The 20060-nt window shown below is 41.3% G+C and overlaps 1 protein-coding gene across 2 annotated transcripts in view; it reads left to right on the top strand.

The window, feature by feature from the left end:
• The window catches only part of znf462 (zinc finger protein 462), a 55870-nt gene that overhangs the window by 22087 nt on the left and 13723 nt on the right, over positions 1-20060 (top strand). For both annotated transcript variants that reach the window (XM_075455907.1, XM_075455908.1), the window contains exons 2-7: positions 5187-5437; positions 5671-10853; positions 11412-11546; positions 16077-16489; positions 17646-17764; positions 18642-18839. In XM_075455907.1, coding sequence (XP_075312022.1) covers positions 5227-5437; positions 5671-10853; positions 11412-11546; positions 16077-16489; positions 17646-17764; positions 18642-18839 — 6259 coding nt within the window. In that variant the 5' untranslated portion in view covers positions 5187-5226. The remainder of the gene's footprint in view (positions 1-5186; positions 5438-5670; positions 10854-11411; positions 11547-16076; positions 16490-17645; positions 17765-18641; positions 18840-20060) is intronic.

The following is a 20060-nucleotide window of genomic DNA, read 5'->3' on the forward strand; positions in this document are numbered from 1 at the left end:
TTCAAGGACACATGGTGTTAACCTTTATTTCAGTAACTATGCCACAAACAAATCAGTTCGGGGCTCAGTAATTTCAGTTTTTCTTTTCTTAAAGCTGCCAAACCTCACGCAAGAGCTGCATTTTGAGTAGAGCATCGATTTAGCATTGGAACATTTTTTTTTTAATCTGATTCTATGAATTATTCCTCCTGATGCCTACATTAACCACAACTTCTGAGAGATCATTTAAGATGCAAGCGTAATATAGCGTAATATAGCTTGACTAGCTTGTCGGACACCCAGATAAGGAGAGCTCTGGTAACTTACCTCTCTTTATGGCCATTGCTAACATGCACTCACACACCTAGTAGTTTGGCGTTTACATTAATGGCCTTTGGCACGTGCCTTTGTCCTTTCTGCATTTCATACAGTTTAACAGTCACACGTCTACCTATTGTGTCTCTCTGTTGCAGCTTGTTTTAGTAAGCATGTTTATTCGACACCAGGAAGAAACTAATCGTTGTGTTAGTGTGACCAGAACCGGACTTTAGAAATGCATGTAAACATGTTAGTCCAACTGAAATAGTTGGAAATTGAGTTTCTCAAAACCGGACTAACACGTCCAGATAATGTGATTGGCGAATGAATTCCTCTGCATGTATACACTGGGCTTAGGTGCTCTGTACAAGCTCCAAAGCTCAATGAAACCAAAAGTTAGAAAAAGCTAAGATTGTCCAGTGCAGCTTCGTTCTCATTGTGGTGAACGGTTGTGACCGTACCTTTTATTGTCCAGGTTTTAACCAGTCAGCTTTCGACTGATATATGGCGTCATTTTTGTGAGAGAACACATAGTTGGCCTTTTTAAGAACTCAAAGAAAGCAACTCACAATGGCCTGTGCACTGCATGGGTTCCAGTTATTCTTTTTTTTTGCATGGAGTGTAAGCTACAAATATGAACAAGCAATCATAAATCAATAATGGGACTTATTGTTCTCAAATGTATTATAGATTAGATCAAAATGGTAACCAAAGAGTTAAATATTAGCACTGCTACCAAATTTCTCCTCTGTTCCTCAAGTCTTAAAGTCTGGAAATGTTTTCTTCAAAAAGAAACGACTTCATACTCTTTGAATGATATATTACACAGGTACAGGTAGAGACAGACCTTTACATAGAAGCACACACAGACACACACCTCTTGAAATTTGGTAGCCATTGTGGTTTTCATGTGTATGGACAGTTGGTGCAGTCAAGTTGGAGGGGGGCACAGCCCCATATACACATTAAAATGACTAAGTTTACATGATTCTAAATGTATGATGCCACCCTAAAACATAGATTTTTGTTGCTACTAAGGGTAGTTTACAAATGTGAAACTTTGATGGATTAATGATTGATCATATATTTCAGTACTGTGTGTCACCACTGGGAAAACCGATAGCAAGGCCAAGCTCCCTATTCGTCCATGCTTATAATAAACAGTACTCCACAAGACATATTAATACTCAGTGATGCGTTCATATAACCCCCTCGTAAACCTAAATTATGTAACAGTTGAATGATAATAGAAAAATATGTTTTCCATCTCTTGAAGTCAAAAATGATAATTGGAATGGGCATGGAAGGGCTTGTCTAAATGAAAAACCCATAGCGGTGTCCTACGTATTTTATTCACTCTGCATCTGTTGTATGAAAGTAACTTAACATATTTGTAAGATGCTTAGTTTCTTCTCCTGTTGCATTTCAGCTAAATTCTATCATAGTACAAGTGATAGAAAGATTGGATTTAGTCATACAAACGCTTTGTATGCAATAAACAAAATGTGGATATTGAACCATTAATCCTCTTTGAATGCATTCAAACACTTTGCTTCTTAAATAATAGAATACAGTAAGGAATTTTTTTTTTTTAAGAACTGAGGCAGAAACCTCTCTGCTTTCAGCAAATGTTTGTTTCAGTTTGGAACTGGCGCAACCGTGTTTCTTAAATTGCAAGAGTGGAGAGTCACATTTCATTCGTTGCAAATAAAAGATGTCTTCTGTTGATGTAACCCTGACTTCCTTGGCATCCTTAGTTTGAGTAGAGCCAGAGAGTAGAGTGGGGAATGTCACTTGTCAATGACCCTGCCATTACGCTCTCAAGTTGTACAGTAAAGGCAAAAACATGAACAAAATGCACCAAAGAATACAGATGTTGCACGCTCGGGCTTCAGTCAATTTAACTCAAGAAATCACAAGTGGCTTGCAGAGTCCGCAGTGTGTGCGTTTGTGTGTGTGAGTATGTACTTACTTCATTGTTGTTCCAGTCGGTGTATTTTGAGTTTATTTTTCTCCAACTAATTTTGCTTCTCCCCTGAATAAGAACAACTCAAATTAATCCTAAAATAGTATAGATTAAAATGTGTTCAGACCCGCAAGACTTCCATAGTGTTCATAAAACTCATCTTACATTGCATGTTAGGGCTGTAATCATCCTGAAATATACATATATATATATATATATATATATATATAATATATATATATATATATAAAGCACGAGTGGCTGGTACCACAGCAGCCATGTGGTCCTGTGAAATGGCTTTAGATGCTGGTCCCACAACTATCCATATTCTTCACCCATGAGCGCTTGTGGAGGGATGATTGCATGAGAGCATTTTGGTTATGAGGGGGAAACTTGGCAAAACAGCAGAGAAAATGACACCAGGTGAAGTCAGAAGGTACAGCAGTTCCTTTTGAAACTGGGAGAGTTTGGGCGCTGCTATTTGATCTCATCGGATTCCATTTAAACTGCGCAGCCACCTCCCGGCAGATATTCAAGTGTTCCATTCTTCAAATGTCGATGCGCCGTTACTTTTTTTATTTCACGATCTTATGGAAAAGGAGAGAAAAACTTAACTCAGCAGTGGTTTGGATTTCCCATAAAATCAGTTGGTAAATCCCCTCCCTTTCTCAGATTTTTCAGCTAACAGAGCTTTTCTGGCCAAATAACAGTTTCTAAAATTTTTGAGATCTGCCCATCAATTTTCAATTACATTTAAGGCAGAAGACTCTGAGCTGAAAGCTTCAACTTGTGTGTCTCGGGTGATTGCGGTCACAAAGCAAAAGTTTAACATCTGTCCATGGCACATGTTTTCATAGAGCTGTGGCTTCTCCAAATCTTGACTTAAGTGCTGACATTGCAGGTTCTATTTTCTTCCTAAAACTTCTTCATGTTTGTGTATTAACGCTGCAGCCCCACTCCCCCGTCACCTAAGACATTCGAATACTTGATTCTTTGCCCTTTTCATCCAGCAAATGTGGAGTTTTCCGTCTGTGGTTATATTGTTTCCTTTTTCTGTCAAATCTTACAGACTTCCATAGCTTTTCTTCACTACCATTTCCTAATGACAATTCAGACAGTGGAAAGTGCTAGATGGATGCACTTTGATATCTTTTTATAGCCTTCGCCTGCTCTGTGGGCATAAATTTTCTTCATTTTTAGAGCCTCAGTTAGTTGTTGAGTTGCCAGAATCAGCCAAGAAATAATGTAAAATAACATAAACAAAGGTTGAAAATATGAGTGTGTTTATTTGGACATAAATGGGTTTTAAATTTCCCAAAATTAAAGACATGTCACCGCATAATTGAGCCAAAATTCAAACTATTAAATCCAAACGGGGCTTTTTCTATGTCCCAGAATGCAAGTCACTTTCTACCCAACCTATATTGGCCATCTTTAACTCACTGATAACCTCACCCTCATTTTTACCCACAGAAAGTGAGTTTTGTCACCCCTGTGAGCTATGCAGAACTCTCAGTACATAGACCAAGTAGATAGGTAGATCAAATAAAAACCACAATCTGTGAATACAGTTGTATGTAGCGTTAAGTGCTGTAGTCATTTACAGTTACCGCCTCCAAAACGTCTGTTGTCTTTAATTTTCTGCCACCCTAAAAATGGGATGCGTTATGAAAATCATTATGAAAATCTTTTCTTATTCAGATATGATAATTTGCCAGAAAAGTGCCCTCGATTTGCTTGTTATTGTGCTCTAAAGAAAGTGTGAAAAATTCAGATTGAATGGCTTTTGATTTGCAAGTTAAGGTTATAAAACGGGCCCGACGGCTTCCTATTCAACAACTTGTGTGAGCTAAAAATTGGACTTGCAAAAAGAACCAAAAAAAAACAATGACTGCTTAGAAAACCATTGTGAAAGAGCTCTGAAATGATTGGCACTCCATCAGATTCCATTTTTTCTGGCCATGTCCAAACTACAGAGACATCCAAACTAAGCCTTCATTTCTTAGTTGATTCATTCACTCTTCAGTGCAGTTAATACAGTCTGATGGAAAAGCCCGCTCTAAATACTGTGCTGTGGAGCTGCTCTCCAGCTGTTGCTTATCCCAAGGTAATAAAAATGGGACAAATCAACCGATAATCCGCCCTCAGTCCCTCCATTGTTCTTGGAATGATGCTATACTAAAGAATAGAACCTGCAGCATCTGCCGAAACCTCCTCTATGTTGTGCTATGTTGGGCTTTTGGACTTCAGAGACGACTCTTCAGCCATTTTTTACAACATTTTTCTTTTGTTGTTGTTTTTTTTATGGCAACATCACTTGATAATCATTATGTTTCATGGTTTGTTTGAGAGCTATTTCAGTGATATATTTTATTCAGATGTTAAAACCTGTGTGTCAGTCATGTCATTATATTTAAACTGCGTTAAGTACTATCACCATATCATCTCTTTTCATTACTCAAGTCATTTCAAACAGCGCTTCTATGTTCAAGAGATATTTTGGATGGGTTTCTTAAACCTTGAAAATGAGATGCTGCTGTCACAGAATATCTTTTGGTGTCACATGATGAACATTTGGAAGCATAAGAGTTGTTTTTTTTTGTGGCCATTATCTTGCTTATGTGTAAAAGTGTGCCATCATCCAGCTCCTGATCATTCTTTGTTCTCAGCAGGAGTCATCATTTGTAATCACCTAAGAACATCACCAATCTCATTCTTATGAAAGGGCGCGTCTAATTCTCTGAACACGGAAGCGCTTTGGGATGATCCTTCTCAAGAAGTCTTCGGTTTATAAGCTTTACAATCTGTATGCATACAGTGCAATGCAAAGATATTCGATCAAATCTACGATAAATTACGCTAACATGTACTCTTTGAAAAATTGCAGCACGAGTTGATCATATTCTCTTTCTTTTTTTTACAGCTTTCCCTGATTTTCCAGGGATTTCTACACCTTTTCAGTGATGGAGGTGTTGCAGTGTGATGGCTGTGACTTCCGTGCAGAGTCATGTGACGACTTGAAGACCCACATCCAGGAAGTGCACACTGTTTTCCTGCAGCCTGCAGATGCAGATGAGTCTGATTCTCTGAGAGATGAGGAAGAGGACAAGGAGGAAGAAGAGGAATATGAGGATAAGGATGACAAGGATTATACGCTTTCTAAAGCTGGAATGAGTATGCCTACCACATTAATCAGATGTTGCTGTTATTTTGTTGAGGATTAAGAAAGACTTCTTTATCTATTTTAATTCCCTCCTCAAGGCAGAATGATCATATTGAGCCCTATTGAGTAGCAGAAAAAAAACTAAAGATTAATTGTTGTAGACATTGGAAAAGTTTAAATGGTAATGAAATGCTGATGTTTTACTATTCTTTTAAAACATGTCTCATGTGTTTCTCTCTTTTAGGCCCCAACTCAACAGATGGTCCCAACCAAACATCACAAAAGCAGACTGCTGAAACCCATCTTCCATTTTATCAGTGCAAGTTCTGCGTCCGTTACTTCCGATCAAAGGCATTCTTAAGAAACCACACCAAAAAGGTTCATAATGTCACAGAGGAAGATTCAGATGCAAGTATCTCCTCGGAGACAGCTAAGCAGCCCAGCTACACTGTAATAATGCACAATGATCACTCAAAAATGTATTTCTGTCAATATTGCACGTACAAGTCTCCACGCAAACCAAGGATACTGAAACACCAACTGATGTGTCATAACAAAGTTCCCTCGGATGGCGCTGGAGATCCTTCAGAGGACGTTGATACCGAAGAGGAATCTGATTCAGCTTGTGGGCTTGCGAAGGGAACGTTTCCCTGCGAATGGTGTGACTATCAGACTGACCAGAAAGATAGCTGGACAAATCACCTGGTCAAGGAGCACAGCGATAAGGTCAAGATCATTTCCAACATTGAAGAGGCAGAAGGAGAGGCGAGTTCAACCTCACCCAAACCGGATTCTCCCTCTTCTTCCCGAAGCCCAACTAGATCAAAGACGAGTGTCAGTGAAAAGGAGGAATCAGAGGTGAAAGCACCAGAAAGCACCTTGGAAAAGTCAGTCGCAGAGATCTCATCCATTCAGTATGCACAAATAAGTGCAGTAACACCTAACAGTACGGGTTCCTCGATTTTGTCAAAGAGATTTGCCTCGTCTGATGCCACAGAGATAGATCATAACTTACTCAATGAGGAGGACTCAAGGAGCAGCTTAGAGGATGATGATGACGAAGACTTGGGCGACATAGATGATCCCAGCTATACTGGAACCCTGTCCGCAGATGTGAAGCAGCTTTTAACAGACGATGATAATAAATTACTGGAAACTAAAGGAATACCCTTCAGAAAGTACATGAACCGATTTCAGTGCCCCTTCTGCTCCTTCCTCACCATGCACAGGCGGAGCATCTCGCGCCACATTGAAAACATTCACCTCTCTGGCAAAGCCACAGTGTATAAATGTGACGAATGCCCCTTCATTTGCACCAGCCCTCTTAAACTAGGCACACACAAACAGACCCATAATCCCTCAGATTTAGAGACTATGGACCTTACAGGTGATAGTCCAGAGCCGCAGAATGATAATGCTGCAGAGCCAGTTAACGGGGGGAATGTAAGCTCCAGAATAAACGGAAAAAAGACAACCAGCACATCAAATGACCAGCAGAACCCTCATCGCTGCACACTTTGCAGTTTCTCTACCACCACTCTGAAAGGTCTGAGGGTCCACCAGCAGCATAAGCATTCCTACTGTGATGACCTAGATTCCACTGTCTTTGAAACCCAGCTGACAGACCAGCCAGATTCTGAAGTGGAAGCTTCTCCAATCTTTCTACAAAAAACCCAGACACCCATTTTAGGACTTGCCACCAAGAAGTCCTTAGTAACAGGGAAAAGAGCCAGGAAGTCTATTAATGATTTGCCTTTGGATTTGTCCTCAGTCAAAAAGAGAACCAGAATTGATGAAATTGCCAGTAACCTTCAGAGTAAGATAAGCCAAAGCCAACAGGATGCGATTATAAATCTGGATGACATGGACGATGAAGACGCTGGCGAAAATAATGCCAGTGCTGATGAGGGTAGAAACCATGACAACAGCAATCCCGTCTTTGCTTACAACACCCAGCAACTTCATGCAAGAGATGAGGGAGGCAGAATAGGGAAACGAAAAAGCAACCCTAAGTCAAAGCCAAGAAGCATTCCTATATCTCTGACTCTCTCAGACGATAGTGAGAACATCTCAACTGATCCCAATGACAGCGCTGTCCACGATAACATGGACTATTCTGACGGTTCTGGAACTACACGTTTCTACTGTAAACACTGTGATTACCACAACAAATCAGCTCGGAGCGTCAGCACTCATTACCAGAGAATGCACCCTTACATCAAGTTCAGCTTTAAGTACATCCTGGACCCAGAAGACCAGAGTGCAGTCTTCCGCTGCTTGGAGTGCTACATTGAATACACAAATTACAACGATTTGCACCAACACTACATGGATCACCACCCTGAAGCAAGCAATGTGCTCAACTTCAACCAACCACATCTGTTATACATGTGCCGCTTTTGTTCGTACACAAGCCCCAATGTCAGAAGCCTAATGCCCCATTACCAAAGAATGCATCCCACTGTAAAAATCAACAATGCCATGATCTTCTCCAGCTATATTGTTGAGCAAAGTCACAAAACGGGAGAATCGCAAACCCTGAGGGAAATATTAAACTCTGGCCCCAAAAATTTGAACTCGTCCACTTCAATGCCCAGATCCTCCTCAAGTCCTGTGCTGAAAACCGCTCCCAAGTCTCCTGAAGCTAGTGCTGAGGCGGAAACTCTCAAAGAAACAATGAGTAGCAATGTTGTTGTCTATGACTGTGACGTGTGTTCCTTTGCCAGCCCCAACATGCACTCAGTGTTGGTCCACTACCAGAAGAAACACCCAGAGCAAAAGGCGTCTTATTTCCGCATACAGAAAACCATGAAGGTGGTGTCTGTGGATCAGTCACAGGCTGCAGCCAACTCAATCAGCCCCAGTATGTCGTCCACTCCAAAGCAATCAAGTGCCGCACTGTATGGATCAGATGAGGAAATGTACTACTGTAAACACTGCGTGTACAGCAACAGATCAGTTGTTGGCGTGTTGGTCCATTATCAAAAAAGACACCCAGAAGTAAAAGTGACAGCTAAATATATCAAGCATGGCGCTCCAACTCCTGGCTTGATGAAATTAATGGAGGAGTTGCAAATTGCTGCTCCCAAACAGTTTTTGAAGCAGTTTCAAAATAATGGTCACGACGGCTCCAGTAACTCAAGTCCTAAACCAGGAAGTAGTGAGAAAGGTGAGGACGAGCTATTCTTTTGTCAGCACTGTGATTATGGCAACCGCACCGTAAAAGGCGTACTTATCCACTACCAGAAAAAGCATAGGGAAACCAAGGCCAATGCTGACCTGGTCCGTCGTCACACTGCAGTTGTGAGAAGTCAACGTGAGCGTGCACAGATGGTCCAGTCAGGCAGTGCCTCCTCTGGTGTAATCTCAGCTCCTGCCGACCCTGAAAACGATACACCTTTGCGTTCCCTTAAATGCAAACACTGCTCCTATACATCCCCCTATGTCTATGCGCTGAAGAAGCACCTAAAGAAAGAGCACCCGACTGTGAAAGCCACAGCCTTGACCATTTTACACTGGGCTTACCAAGATGGCATACTGGAGGCGGGCTATCACTGTGAATGGTGCATTTACTCTCATGCTGAACCCCAAGGCCTGTTGCTCCACTACCAAAGACGACACCCTGAACATAACGTTGATTATGCATACATGGCCAGCAAGCTGTGGGCTGGGCCTGAAACCACTCAGCAAGGGGGCAGTATGGAAACTAAACATTACAAATGTAGAGACTGTGCCTTTGAGGCTTGTACCATATGGGACATCACCAGTCACTATCAGGCTGTCCACCCTTGGGCTGTCAAAGGGGACGAATCTGTGCTCTTGGACATCATCAAAGGGAGCAGCTCAACTGAAAAGACCCACCAGCAGGGGGCCAAAGAGCTTGCACCTCTGCATTGCCAACCTATTGAGGAGGATGGAGCTCTAGTTATTGCTACCCCACCTCGAGAAAACAATCCCCATCCTTCCTATCCACGCCTTTCCCTCTCTAATAATCCTTATCAGTGTACTGTATGTCTGTCAGAGTACAACAGCCTCCATGGACTCCTCACTCACTATGGCAAGAAGCATCCAGGCATGAAAGTAAAAGCTGCAGATTTTGCACAGGAGGCAGACATCAACCCCAGTTCTGTGTATAAATGCCGTCACTGTCCGTATGTGAACTCCCGCATCCACGGAGTCCTTACTCACTATCAGAAAAGACACCCATTGGTGAAAGTCACTGCGGAAGACTTTGCAGATGATATAGAGCAAATCACTGAGCTGCATGAAGGAGATGACAAGTTCAAAACTCAAAGGCAGGGCTATGGCGCATACAGATGCAAGATGTGCCCATACACACATGGGACGATGGAGAAACTCAAAATCCACTATGAGAAATATCACAATCAGTCTGCTTCTGATATGTTCACGCCTTCTTTGACTAATCTTTTCACCGGTAAAGAAACAGAGCCAATAGCTGAATGCAGTGCCAGTAATATGTCAAAAGTCCACGAGGTGAATGAATTGGATGTTGGTCTCTCTCAATTACCTGTCAATAAGACAGAGAAACATGCTGTATTTAAGTGTCAGCTCTGTAAGTATTTTTGCTCCACCAGGAAAGGCATCGCCCGCCATTACCGTATCAAGCATAACAATGTGCGTGCTCAGCCAGAGGGAAAAAATAACGTCTTCAAATGTGCTCTGTGTTCATACACAAACCCTATACGCAAAGGCCTGGCAGCACACTACCAGAAGCGGCATGATATCGATGCCTATTACACCCATTGTCTGGCTGCCTCTAAGACTTTGACCGAAAAGCCCGCCAAAGTGATGGCGCCACCACCATCAGAAGGGGAAAGTTCAGAAATGAGTGAAGACTTGCGTTTGGCAGTGGAGAGGCGGCAGTGCAATCTTTGTGGCTTCCAGGCCTTCAGCAGGAAGAGCATCGTCTCACACTACATCAAACGCCACCCAGGTGTCTTCCCCAAGAAGCAGCATTCTAGCAAACTTGGTCGCTACTTCACCGTTATTTATGCCAAAGAGCCTGAGAAGGTCGCTGTGAGCCCGTTGGCAGAGGAAGACAAGGAAGTGCTGGAGGTTCCGCCTGAGCCTGAGCTGGACAGAGATGACGACTGGCTGCCGTTCAAGTGTCTGAAATGCTTCCGGTTGTCCTTCAGCACTGGCCAGCTGCTCTCTATGCACTACAACGACCACCACAGCGTAGACTTGAAGAGGGACTTTTTGGTATCGCCCGCACCAGAGGATGAGGACTCTGAGTTATACCAGTGTTCTCACTGCGAGCTAAAGTTCCTGGCTCTTCCCAGTCTGGCTAAACATCTACTGAATCACAATGAGGAGTTTGAGAAGAGGGCCATGAGGCAGGAGAGAAGGAGGCAGCTTCTCAGCAAGCAGAAAGCCTCAGAGCTGCCAGAGAATAAACTTGACAAGGTGAGCGTAAAATATCACGCTGCAATTGGTTTTTAAAAACAAATATACAGGAAGAAGCTCAACTTAACATGACTTTACAAACTTACATTTATTGCGGTCATAACAACGGTCATAATACTCTGCTGAAACTGAAATGAGGAGACAATTAAAGAGACAATTACGTAGCTCAATTTGCCCGTTTACTGTCAGTATTTAAGTAATAGTACTTTATAATGAGGTATTATAATTGGGTTCATTATTAGTTCATTAGAAATATAGTTTATCAAACGTGATATAATTTAGAGAATGGTTACATTTTTTAACTTCATGGTGAAAAGGTAATTCAAGAAAAGATAATAGTGTCTTCTGGCTATGGCCAATACATCCGCTGGTTTACAAAATTCATTGGCATTAATTAAACTTTGCAAGTGCATTACTTTGTTAATGTCCATTAAATGTTGTGGGGTATTTTTAAAAATCAGGGTCTCAATTCTAAAAGATTACATCAGCAAGATTTTAGAAATAGCAAAAAAAGCAATGAATGAAACTGATTCTGTGTGTTTGTTTGTCTGTGATCAGGAAAACCCTGCTAATAAAACCCCCATAGGATTCAGATGCAACTTCTGTGCAGAGATACATCCGACCCTCCGAGCCATCTGCAACCACCTTCGAAAGCACGTCCAATATGGAGAAGTCAAAGAAGGTCATGTCAAGGTAGCGTGAACACAAAACTAAATTTACACACGTCAGGAAATGCTTCAAAATTCTCTTTAATTGAGGTATCTTGAGATCACGAGGTAATTATCTCCGGTATAGGGAGACTCGTTTCTCCTGGTTACAAATGAATTATTTTGTGATCATGAGAAAACAAAAGGGTTTCCATTTATGGTTATCAGACATCAGGAGAGCCACAGAGGGCATACAGATCATCCTGACAACTGTTGCAACCGATTAAAGCTGAAAATGTCAAATGGCATACAGGGATGCTCTGACGTCTTTAGCAGTTGCAACTGACATCGGGTTTTATTCGAGCAGCTCTTTGCTGAAGCACAGACCACTGTAGGAGAAACTGTCTGCTGTAAGAACTACAGCAGAACTCTGCGTATATGCCTCGAGTCTCGAAAAATGATCCAGAAAGCTTAGATCAAATGTGATTAAATTAACCAGAAGTACATTCATGCCATGTCAAGGTATCAAAGGATTCATTTCTTAATATGATGGGATACACTTACTTGTTATCACCAGCAAATGATCTTTGCTATCTTCACATAAAAAAAAAAAAAAAACAACAACTGATGATCTTGAGATAACAGAATTAAAGTAATTAATTGCAAGCAAATTGCTTCGGTATAAATGAAGTACTCACACTGATGCAGTGGTTAGCACTGTCACCTCACAGCATGAAGCCAGAACCTCAGTTAGCGGCTTTATTTTGTGGATTTTGCATGTTTCACCTGTGCCCGTGTGGGATTTTTTTTTGGGGTGATCTGGTTTAATTCCAGTCCAAAAACGTACATATCAGCTCAAAATTGACTGTTTGATTGTGCCTGTGCATGGTTTTCCTTCTTTTTCTTAGTCTCTGTGATGCTCTGACAATCTGCCCTTGGCGTTACTCTTTTCTTTCCGCTTGTTACTTTTCTAACTGTGTTAAAGAAAAAAAAAAAAAAAAAAACACATTTATTTTTTCCATTTTTCTTAGCATATCGTAAAATAACACAATTGCCGGATGTTGGTTAGCTTAGTTTTAAAAAAAGCGGGATAATTGAAGCTGTTTTAGGGGTGCTGGTGAGTTTCTGTAATAGCTAGCATAAGCTAAACTGCTATTCAATTCAATTAAGTTCTGTTCAGTTTAATTTATATTTAGCCTTTTCATAAAAAAACGCACTTAGCTGTTGCACAGCTGTTACTTGTGGCTTCATAGTTAAAGTACACTTCTGACTCTTCTTTTATAATGCCACATGTGACAGAACATCTTCCAGAATTTACACCATGTCCTGTTGTACCAACCTCAGGAATTAAACCCGCACAGGACAACAGAGATGGTTGTATATGTAGAAAGATACAGACATATACAGTTTAATAGATAACCAGCAACCAATGTTTGAAAATATTTGAAGATACGGATGAAATTGTTGATGATGCAGATGAAGTAAGATGCTAATAGTTGGACATAGATAAGCAGAGTTACATGGGAGTGATGTTTTATTACTCAGCCTGACGCTTGGAACTGGAATGACAATCATTTATGAGATCAGGCATGCAGTCAGTATAGTAATAGGATTGACTGGTGCCTTAGCTGCCGCTTACAAATTTGAACTACTCTCAGCTTTCTATCTTAAGCTATGCTAGCAAAATCAAAGAAAAGCACCAGTTTAATTTAGCGGTGGAAAGACCAGGGGCCAAGGTGGTTGGCACCCGAAACATGTATGTGTGAATCCTGCTTTACTCAAAAGGGACAGTTTGAGATTTCTCAACATGGGACTATGCTGCAGAACTTATTCACTTACGTTTTGAGTGGAGTGACAGATTTTTCCAACACTGAGACAAAACAAAAATGTTCCTAATCCATTTTGAGCTAAAGAAAGGCAGTAACTCTCCAGTTAAGAGATGAAGGCCACTGCACTTTGTTTGGATGTAGGCTTAGTCAGTGCAACATGGAGAAATCTTGTCAAAGGGTTACAGTGGTTTGTAAGAGTTCAGACCAGACAGGGGCATGACCAGAGCATATGAGGAAGTGATGCAAGGCCACCTTCACATTTGTGCTCCACCTCATGGTTGATTCCAGTTGTTCTAAGTTTTATTTTGAAAAATGGATCATGGTGTCCTACTGAAAAATGTCTACCACTTGACAAGCATATATATATATTTATATATATATATATAAATATATTGTGTGTCTCAGATGTCATCTGAAATGTGCAATTCTATTTCCTGTTCCCATGTATGTTTAAAAGGCTACAATAAAATTGTCACACCGTATCAAAAAAATGAGACATCACGCAAATGCATGGTTTGCATAATTTCTTTCTTGCGAAAGGAGGATAAACATAAAGTCTTCTGCAGCAGCAGAAGAAAGCAGCACTTCTTCTGTCTCCGTTGCGTCTGCATTATTTTCTGACTCTCATCCCGCCAGCACTGCAGTGATCTGTTTTAATGGACTTTGTTTCTGTTTCCCGTTTTGTTTATTACTGACAGAGGCGTCTGAGTGGACAGTCTGTCAGCGTCCCCCAGAGAAAACAAGCAATGCTGTTGGTTGGCCTGGTGAGCCATAACTTTTAGGGCAGCGGCGGGTAACCATTCGAACATTTGTATTCCACTGAGGCTGCCGGTGAGGCGAAAAGGCCTTAGGATCTAACGCCTCACCCAAATGGAGGCCAGGTTCTTCCATCAAACACACAGACTGTCTTTACGTATCTGAGAGAAGTTTTACTGTCAGCTAAAAGTGAAAAAGGTGAAAGTGTTGCGGTCTCACTTTTGACTCTCTCAAATACTCTGAAATGAGTATGTTTCTGTTTGACTTTTAGATCTATTCATTCTAACAGCTCTTACTCTGCGAGGGTTATGTTTTACCTGTCAGCATTTATGGTCAACAACAATAACTATAAACACATGCAGCGCCTCCACCAGATGGAATGAATCCTTTTACACATGGCGTGGAGTAAAACCAAATGTTGTTTATGGTATCTCAAATGCAGTTTTATTTCAGGAACTGCAATGGCTTCTCACAGAGGTGGATGGAGAGCAGGCTGACAGAGAATTTAGGGACTGGATGGCAAGGTTGGGCCTGTGGATGCCACATCTTATTTACGGCTGCATGAAGTGCAGGGTCAGGTCCTTCCACAGAAAGAATGAGTTTCCTTGAGGCAATAAAAAGTCATGGTGATTGTCTGTGTGCTCGTGATGGCTGCAGTGACCGGCCTGCACTCCTGCACTCTTGCAGATGAGAGAGGTAGAAAGAGATGGAGAGGTTTTGTTGGGCAGCTGAATTGTGTAACTGTCGGTGTATGTGCAAAGATGCGTGTTTTTCACCAAACGCAGTTCCTCGCTGAGAAGAAATGCTTATGGTTTGGCTTAGTGACAGAAATTTGGTGACTATTGTGACATTGTAATAAAGAATTGAACAAAACCTAAATCAGCTGGATTGATTAGTTGGTCACATTTCCTTTGCTTGGCGCAGTCACTTCAATATCAACTGAATCCGGTGTTTGTGTTGATTGTTAAGACAAAGACATCAGACTCAGGTGATTTCAGGTGAGGTTTAAAGGTTACCTTGTATTCACAAGCTGATCTCTACAGAGGAACTGAGACGCCGATGCACTGAGGAAGGGGCAGCTGCAACTAAAACTGAACTGTTAAATACTGAAATGAACCAGAGGTGTTAGACAGATGTTTAACTGTTGCTTATGTCCTATTAACATGATGCGTCCCCACTGATAAGAGTTTGTAAAAGGTTAATGATGTTAATAAAAACAGAATATTGTTTGGTTTTTTTCTGATCATTTAAGCCCTATCTTTGATTTGGAACAGGACAACATGTTTGCGAAACGTACACACACACACACAAAAAAAAAAATCATGTGTAAAAAAAGATCCAGAAAGTTGTTTGCCGTTTGCCCTGTGCTCACTCAAGCTCACTTTATAAGCAGGAAGAAAAAATAAGACTTTCTTGTGTTCTGAATAATCAAACAAGAATAATGATTATTACGTCCTCCCGTCTCGAGAAGCAAGAGGAGGAGAAAACTTATCTCCATATAAATCTTCCACATCTTTGAAGGAGCCATTAATGAAGAGTGATGCGTACAGGTTTAGGAGCAGCATGTGCTGCCATCCAGGTGATGTCTCTCCAGGGAAACAACATTCTGTACATATTCCAGCAGCATGACTCAATAGTCCAGGTAATAAAACTGGGGCTGCTGCACTCCAGGCCTCACCCACTGAAAGCAGTTGTTGCATTAAGGAACAAAAATATGAATTCAAATGGTTTATGCGTTGCTGCAGTTGGTCTTCCTACCTGAGGGATGTGGTTAATGGGTATATATATTTCAAAAGAAAAACATTTGATATGTTGACTTTGTAGTTTTTCTGATTAAAACTGTGATTCAATGATTTGGAAATGTGTAAAAATATTTTTGGTAACAGAGTTGTAAATGGACTGCTGTGGTCTCTTTATTTCAAAGTTCTGCATCCTCACAGCAAAAGGCTTTAACAGACGACATTAACATGAGACTTCTCTTTGATTCGCAGCAGGAAGTCAGCGAGGTCCCCCTGACCCTGCCTTCAAAGACCATAACCAATGGCGACCTGGAGGGGGATGAAGCTGATGGCCTCGAGAGACCTGCCGCATCGACTATGGATTCACCATTTTCCACAGCTTCGGGTGGCGTTGACGTTGCCTTGGAGACACTCGATCCGGACACAGAGGCCATTGAGGGAAGAGCAGCAGCCCTTGTGGCTGCAGCCAGGGCTGTGGTCTCAGAGAGCCAGCTGAAGCAGCGCTTAGAAGCGGGGGGTCACCCATGTGCCCAGTGTGACAGAGTCTTCATGTCCATGCAGGGGCTGAGGTCCCATGAGAGGAGCCACTCAGCCATGGCTCTGTTCAGCAGAGAGGACAAATACAGCTGCCAGTACTGTCAGTTTGTCTCACCCTTCAGACACAAGTAAGTAGGAAGAAGCACCATCACTAAACATCAGTATGTTCTGACTGTCCACATGTTATAGATGTACAAAGCAATCCGCATGGTGTGTTTGTTTAAGTTGAAATTCAGGGATTTAAGTCTAAAAGCATGAAGACATGCCTGAGTGAGATCTCTGTTGGAACCTAATAACTGAACTTATAATAATCTGATTTTAAACAAACAGAGTTTTAGGTTTTTTTTCACCTTATTGAATAATTTACAGACTCCTGCTCTGTGGTCTTTGCGGTGTGTTCAAGTGCAATTTTTTGTTCACAAACACTGGCGACAAGACGAGACCCCGCAGTTTGGTTTGCATTAGCAGCAACTTGGCAGTCGACAGTGGTTCTCATATTGATGAAATGAAATTGCAATTAAAAACAGATGAACAGTATGAAGCATTCCAGTAGGTTCAATATAAAGCCCCGCTAGCACCACATGTTCAACTTTTGCCCGAATATACCTTGTCATTCTTGCACGAGCTGCTCTTCAGATCATGTGGATGTTGAACTCATTTTGTACTGAGCGGGGTTTTACACCTCATTCTGTTTACTCCATCACAATCCCCTCTGAATCTTCAATCATCTCCGAGATATCCTGCTTGCCAGGAGAGAAAGACAAACATTAGAGTGAGACAGACATTTTGGATGTGTGATTTGTTTTATCCATCACAGAGACACAGAGTGAGAGGGAAAGAGAGAATCCTCATCTCCTCTGAGCTCCCAGGTGTAATCCCTCTGTACTGTATGTGCCCTGACCCAGAAAGAAGCTGCATTCCCATGCCACCTAGGAAGCTGGCATTAAAAACATAGCGACTGTCCCCACAGGCACAAACACACTCATTCCCTGCTGGGGATTGTGGGTAGATGAGTTCACCCCACGGCTCCTTGCTCTGTAGTCATTGGAAATGTGTGGCTGTTGTTAGCGAGGTAAACAGAATTGAGCGCTTCAGATGCCACTGAAAAAAACCTTGCTGCTGAGACCATCAAAATGTGTTTCCTCAACTCTATTTTTGTAATTTTCTCTCTTTATCTGTTTGATATTGTCCTCATTTGATCCATTTTTGTCTGTTTTTATCCTCTTATGTCATATTCTCTATTTCTTTTCTTTCTTTTTTTTTAAATGTTTTCTGTCATTGCAGCCTGGACAGACATGTGCAGTCTCACCACGGGCACCACAAGCCCTTCAAGTGCAAGTTCTGTCCCTTTAAATCTGCCTACCTAAGTCGCTTGAAAAGCCACCTGCATAAGGCTCATACAGGTAAAAACAGACAAACTCAGACTTGCATGAAGTCACACCTTACAGCTGTATCCATGACTAACAAGGTGTCCTCAGACTCAAATGACAACCCCCTATTTACCATATCTTTACATAAAGAAATGATTTTAGCTTATCCGGTGCAGAAAACCGCCACCTGGGCATCGATGTACATGCAAATTAAACTAACTTAAAACTGTCAAACCAAATAGGAACTTTTAGAAGCAGCTGCAAGACTTAAGTTATTTAGTTAGCACTTGAGAAGTGGAGCTTCAGTTCTTACTTTGTATTTTTCAAACTGAACCACTTATTGTGGATGTAATGGCTCCACTCCTCGGGATGCTGCCTGCTTTGAGAGCTTAAACAAACACACTCAGCAGAAACAGGAAGCATGGCGCTATAAATCTCTCACGGTTACATTGAAAACATGAGAAAAACACACAGTAGCAAAATATGTGTTGATAAAGTGTAGTCATATGCTGAAGGGGTGTAAATCAATGAGGAAATAAGTTTTTGACTTGAACTTGTTAGAGATCGGCTTGCAGTATTTGTTGCATTTATATAAGACAGAATTCAACACTTTTGACACGCAAATTTCCTGTGCTCGTGAGTTAGTATGTGGGCCCAACTTATAAATGGTGCCTTAAAATATTTTTGTTTGAATTTGAATGAAAATTTAATGGATACTCAAACTAGTTTCTATTTTTTTTATTATTATTATTTCAAAGAGGACCAATAATGACTACATGGTTGCATAAGTTTACAGATGTGTTTGCAGTGGAAGATAAAGTATGTTAATTCAAAACCATTTTCTTTCTGGAGTACAACCATTTATTGAGCTCTGCAAGTCAAGTGACTCATGTTTGTCATCTTCCTTCAGGTGAGCAGTACACATACAAGTGCTTGTCATGTCCCTTCTCCACGATGACCATCAGCCAGCTGAAGGAGCATTCTCTGAGGGACCATGGTGAAGCTCTGACTCTCCCCAAACTCCGAGCTGCTACCCAGGCTGCACATGCTGCCCTCAAGCCCTCCCGCCTGGCCACTAACGCAGAGCAGGCCTGCTTAGCCCAAGATGGTATGAGAGCATCTGTTACATTATGATAAGTTTGACAAGTATGATTTAAAAAAAAAAAACCTAATGAGGTTCTCGTTTTACATTTTGGAAGGGTTGGACAAAAAGACTCATTAGTCTCATTGATGTTCACCGCGTATTTCCTTGTCTTGCTAGTTTATACTTTCACACTACATTTATGTGTAGTAGTATTGTAATTTATCGAATTATTTTACAGCTTTTTATGGTGAGCACGATGGATAATTTGATGAGCCTTTAAAGTACCAGACATTTATTTTCTTAAATGATGTGATTTCCAACTTTTTTGGTCTCTGACATTTTACATTTGACAATATGCCCCAATGACCCAATAAGTCACCAAAGAATAACAATTTAAGAAGATCAAAAACTGAATAAGATTTATGGATCAAAACTTATTCATTTTCGTCTTTTTGTCTCTTGTAATTCCTTTCACCAATCTGCATATTTATCTGATTTCTCTCAATATTAAAGTTTACATTAAGCTTCAGCTACAAAAGTAGCATGCTGCTAATGCTCTTATCCACCTGATGTCTCACATAATGTATCAGTTTTTTTTTAATTCAGCTACATTTTATTGCTTATACTTACCAACTTTTATTTAAGTAGCATATTTCTTGTAGGGCTTGTACTTGTTAAGGAGTATTTTTACACATTTTATCAACCATGCAAACATAAGAATGGTATAGATCTCCTCGTCTTACTCTCAGAGTGGTCAGATTTGACCACTTGAGCCTTTTTAAGTGTTGGTTTTGAGACCTTTCTTGACAGAACATTTTCATTCACAGAGGCATCTCCACTGTAGGTCGCTGTGGCGTTAACCCCCTTGATGTGAATCCATGTTTTAGGTGTTTTCGTGGCTTTGCAGCAGCAGCAGCAGCAGCTTTAGCTCCCAGTCTGTTCTTGGCAGCAGCTGTCACCTTGCTGCTGGAGCTGTGGAATCTTCCCTGGAGCTGAAGCAGGGCAGCATTCCTCAATGCACCATCCACCACTGTCAGCTGTGCACTACCAAGACAAATGAAGCATTCAGAGAGAGCAGAGCTGACATATTGAATGTCTCCCTGCTGTGCCAAAATAGCTACCTTCAGCTGAACGTCTGAAATTCAGACAGAGCAGGTTTTTGTTTCTTGGTGGGGTGTTTGGAAGAGATTACCATTGGATTGCCTCTTATTAGCAGCCATGTTTACCTAAATTTCTGGAAAATGG

The sequence above is a fragment of the Odontesthes bonariensis genome, chromosome 22 (assembly GCF_027942865.1).
Source record: "Odontesthes bonariensis isolate fOdoBon6 chromosome 22, fOdoBon6.hap1, whole genome shotgun sequence".
Lineage (NCBI taxonomy): Eukaryota > Metazoa > Chordata > Actinopteri > Atheriniformes > Atherinopsidae > Odontesthes > Odontesthes bonariensis.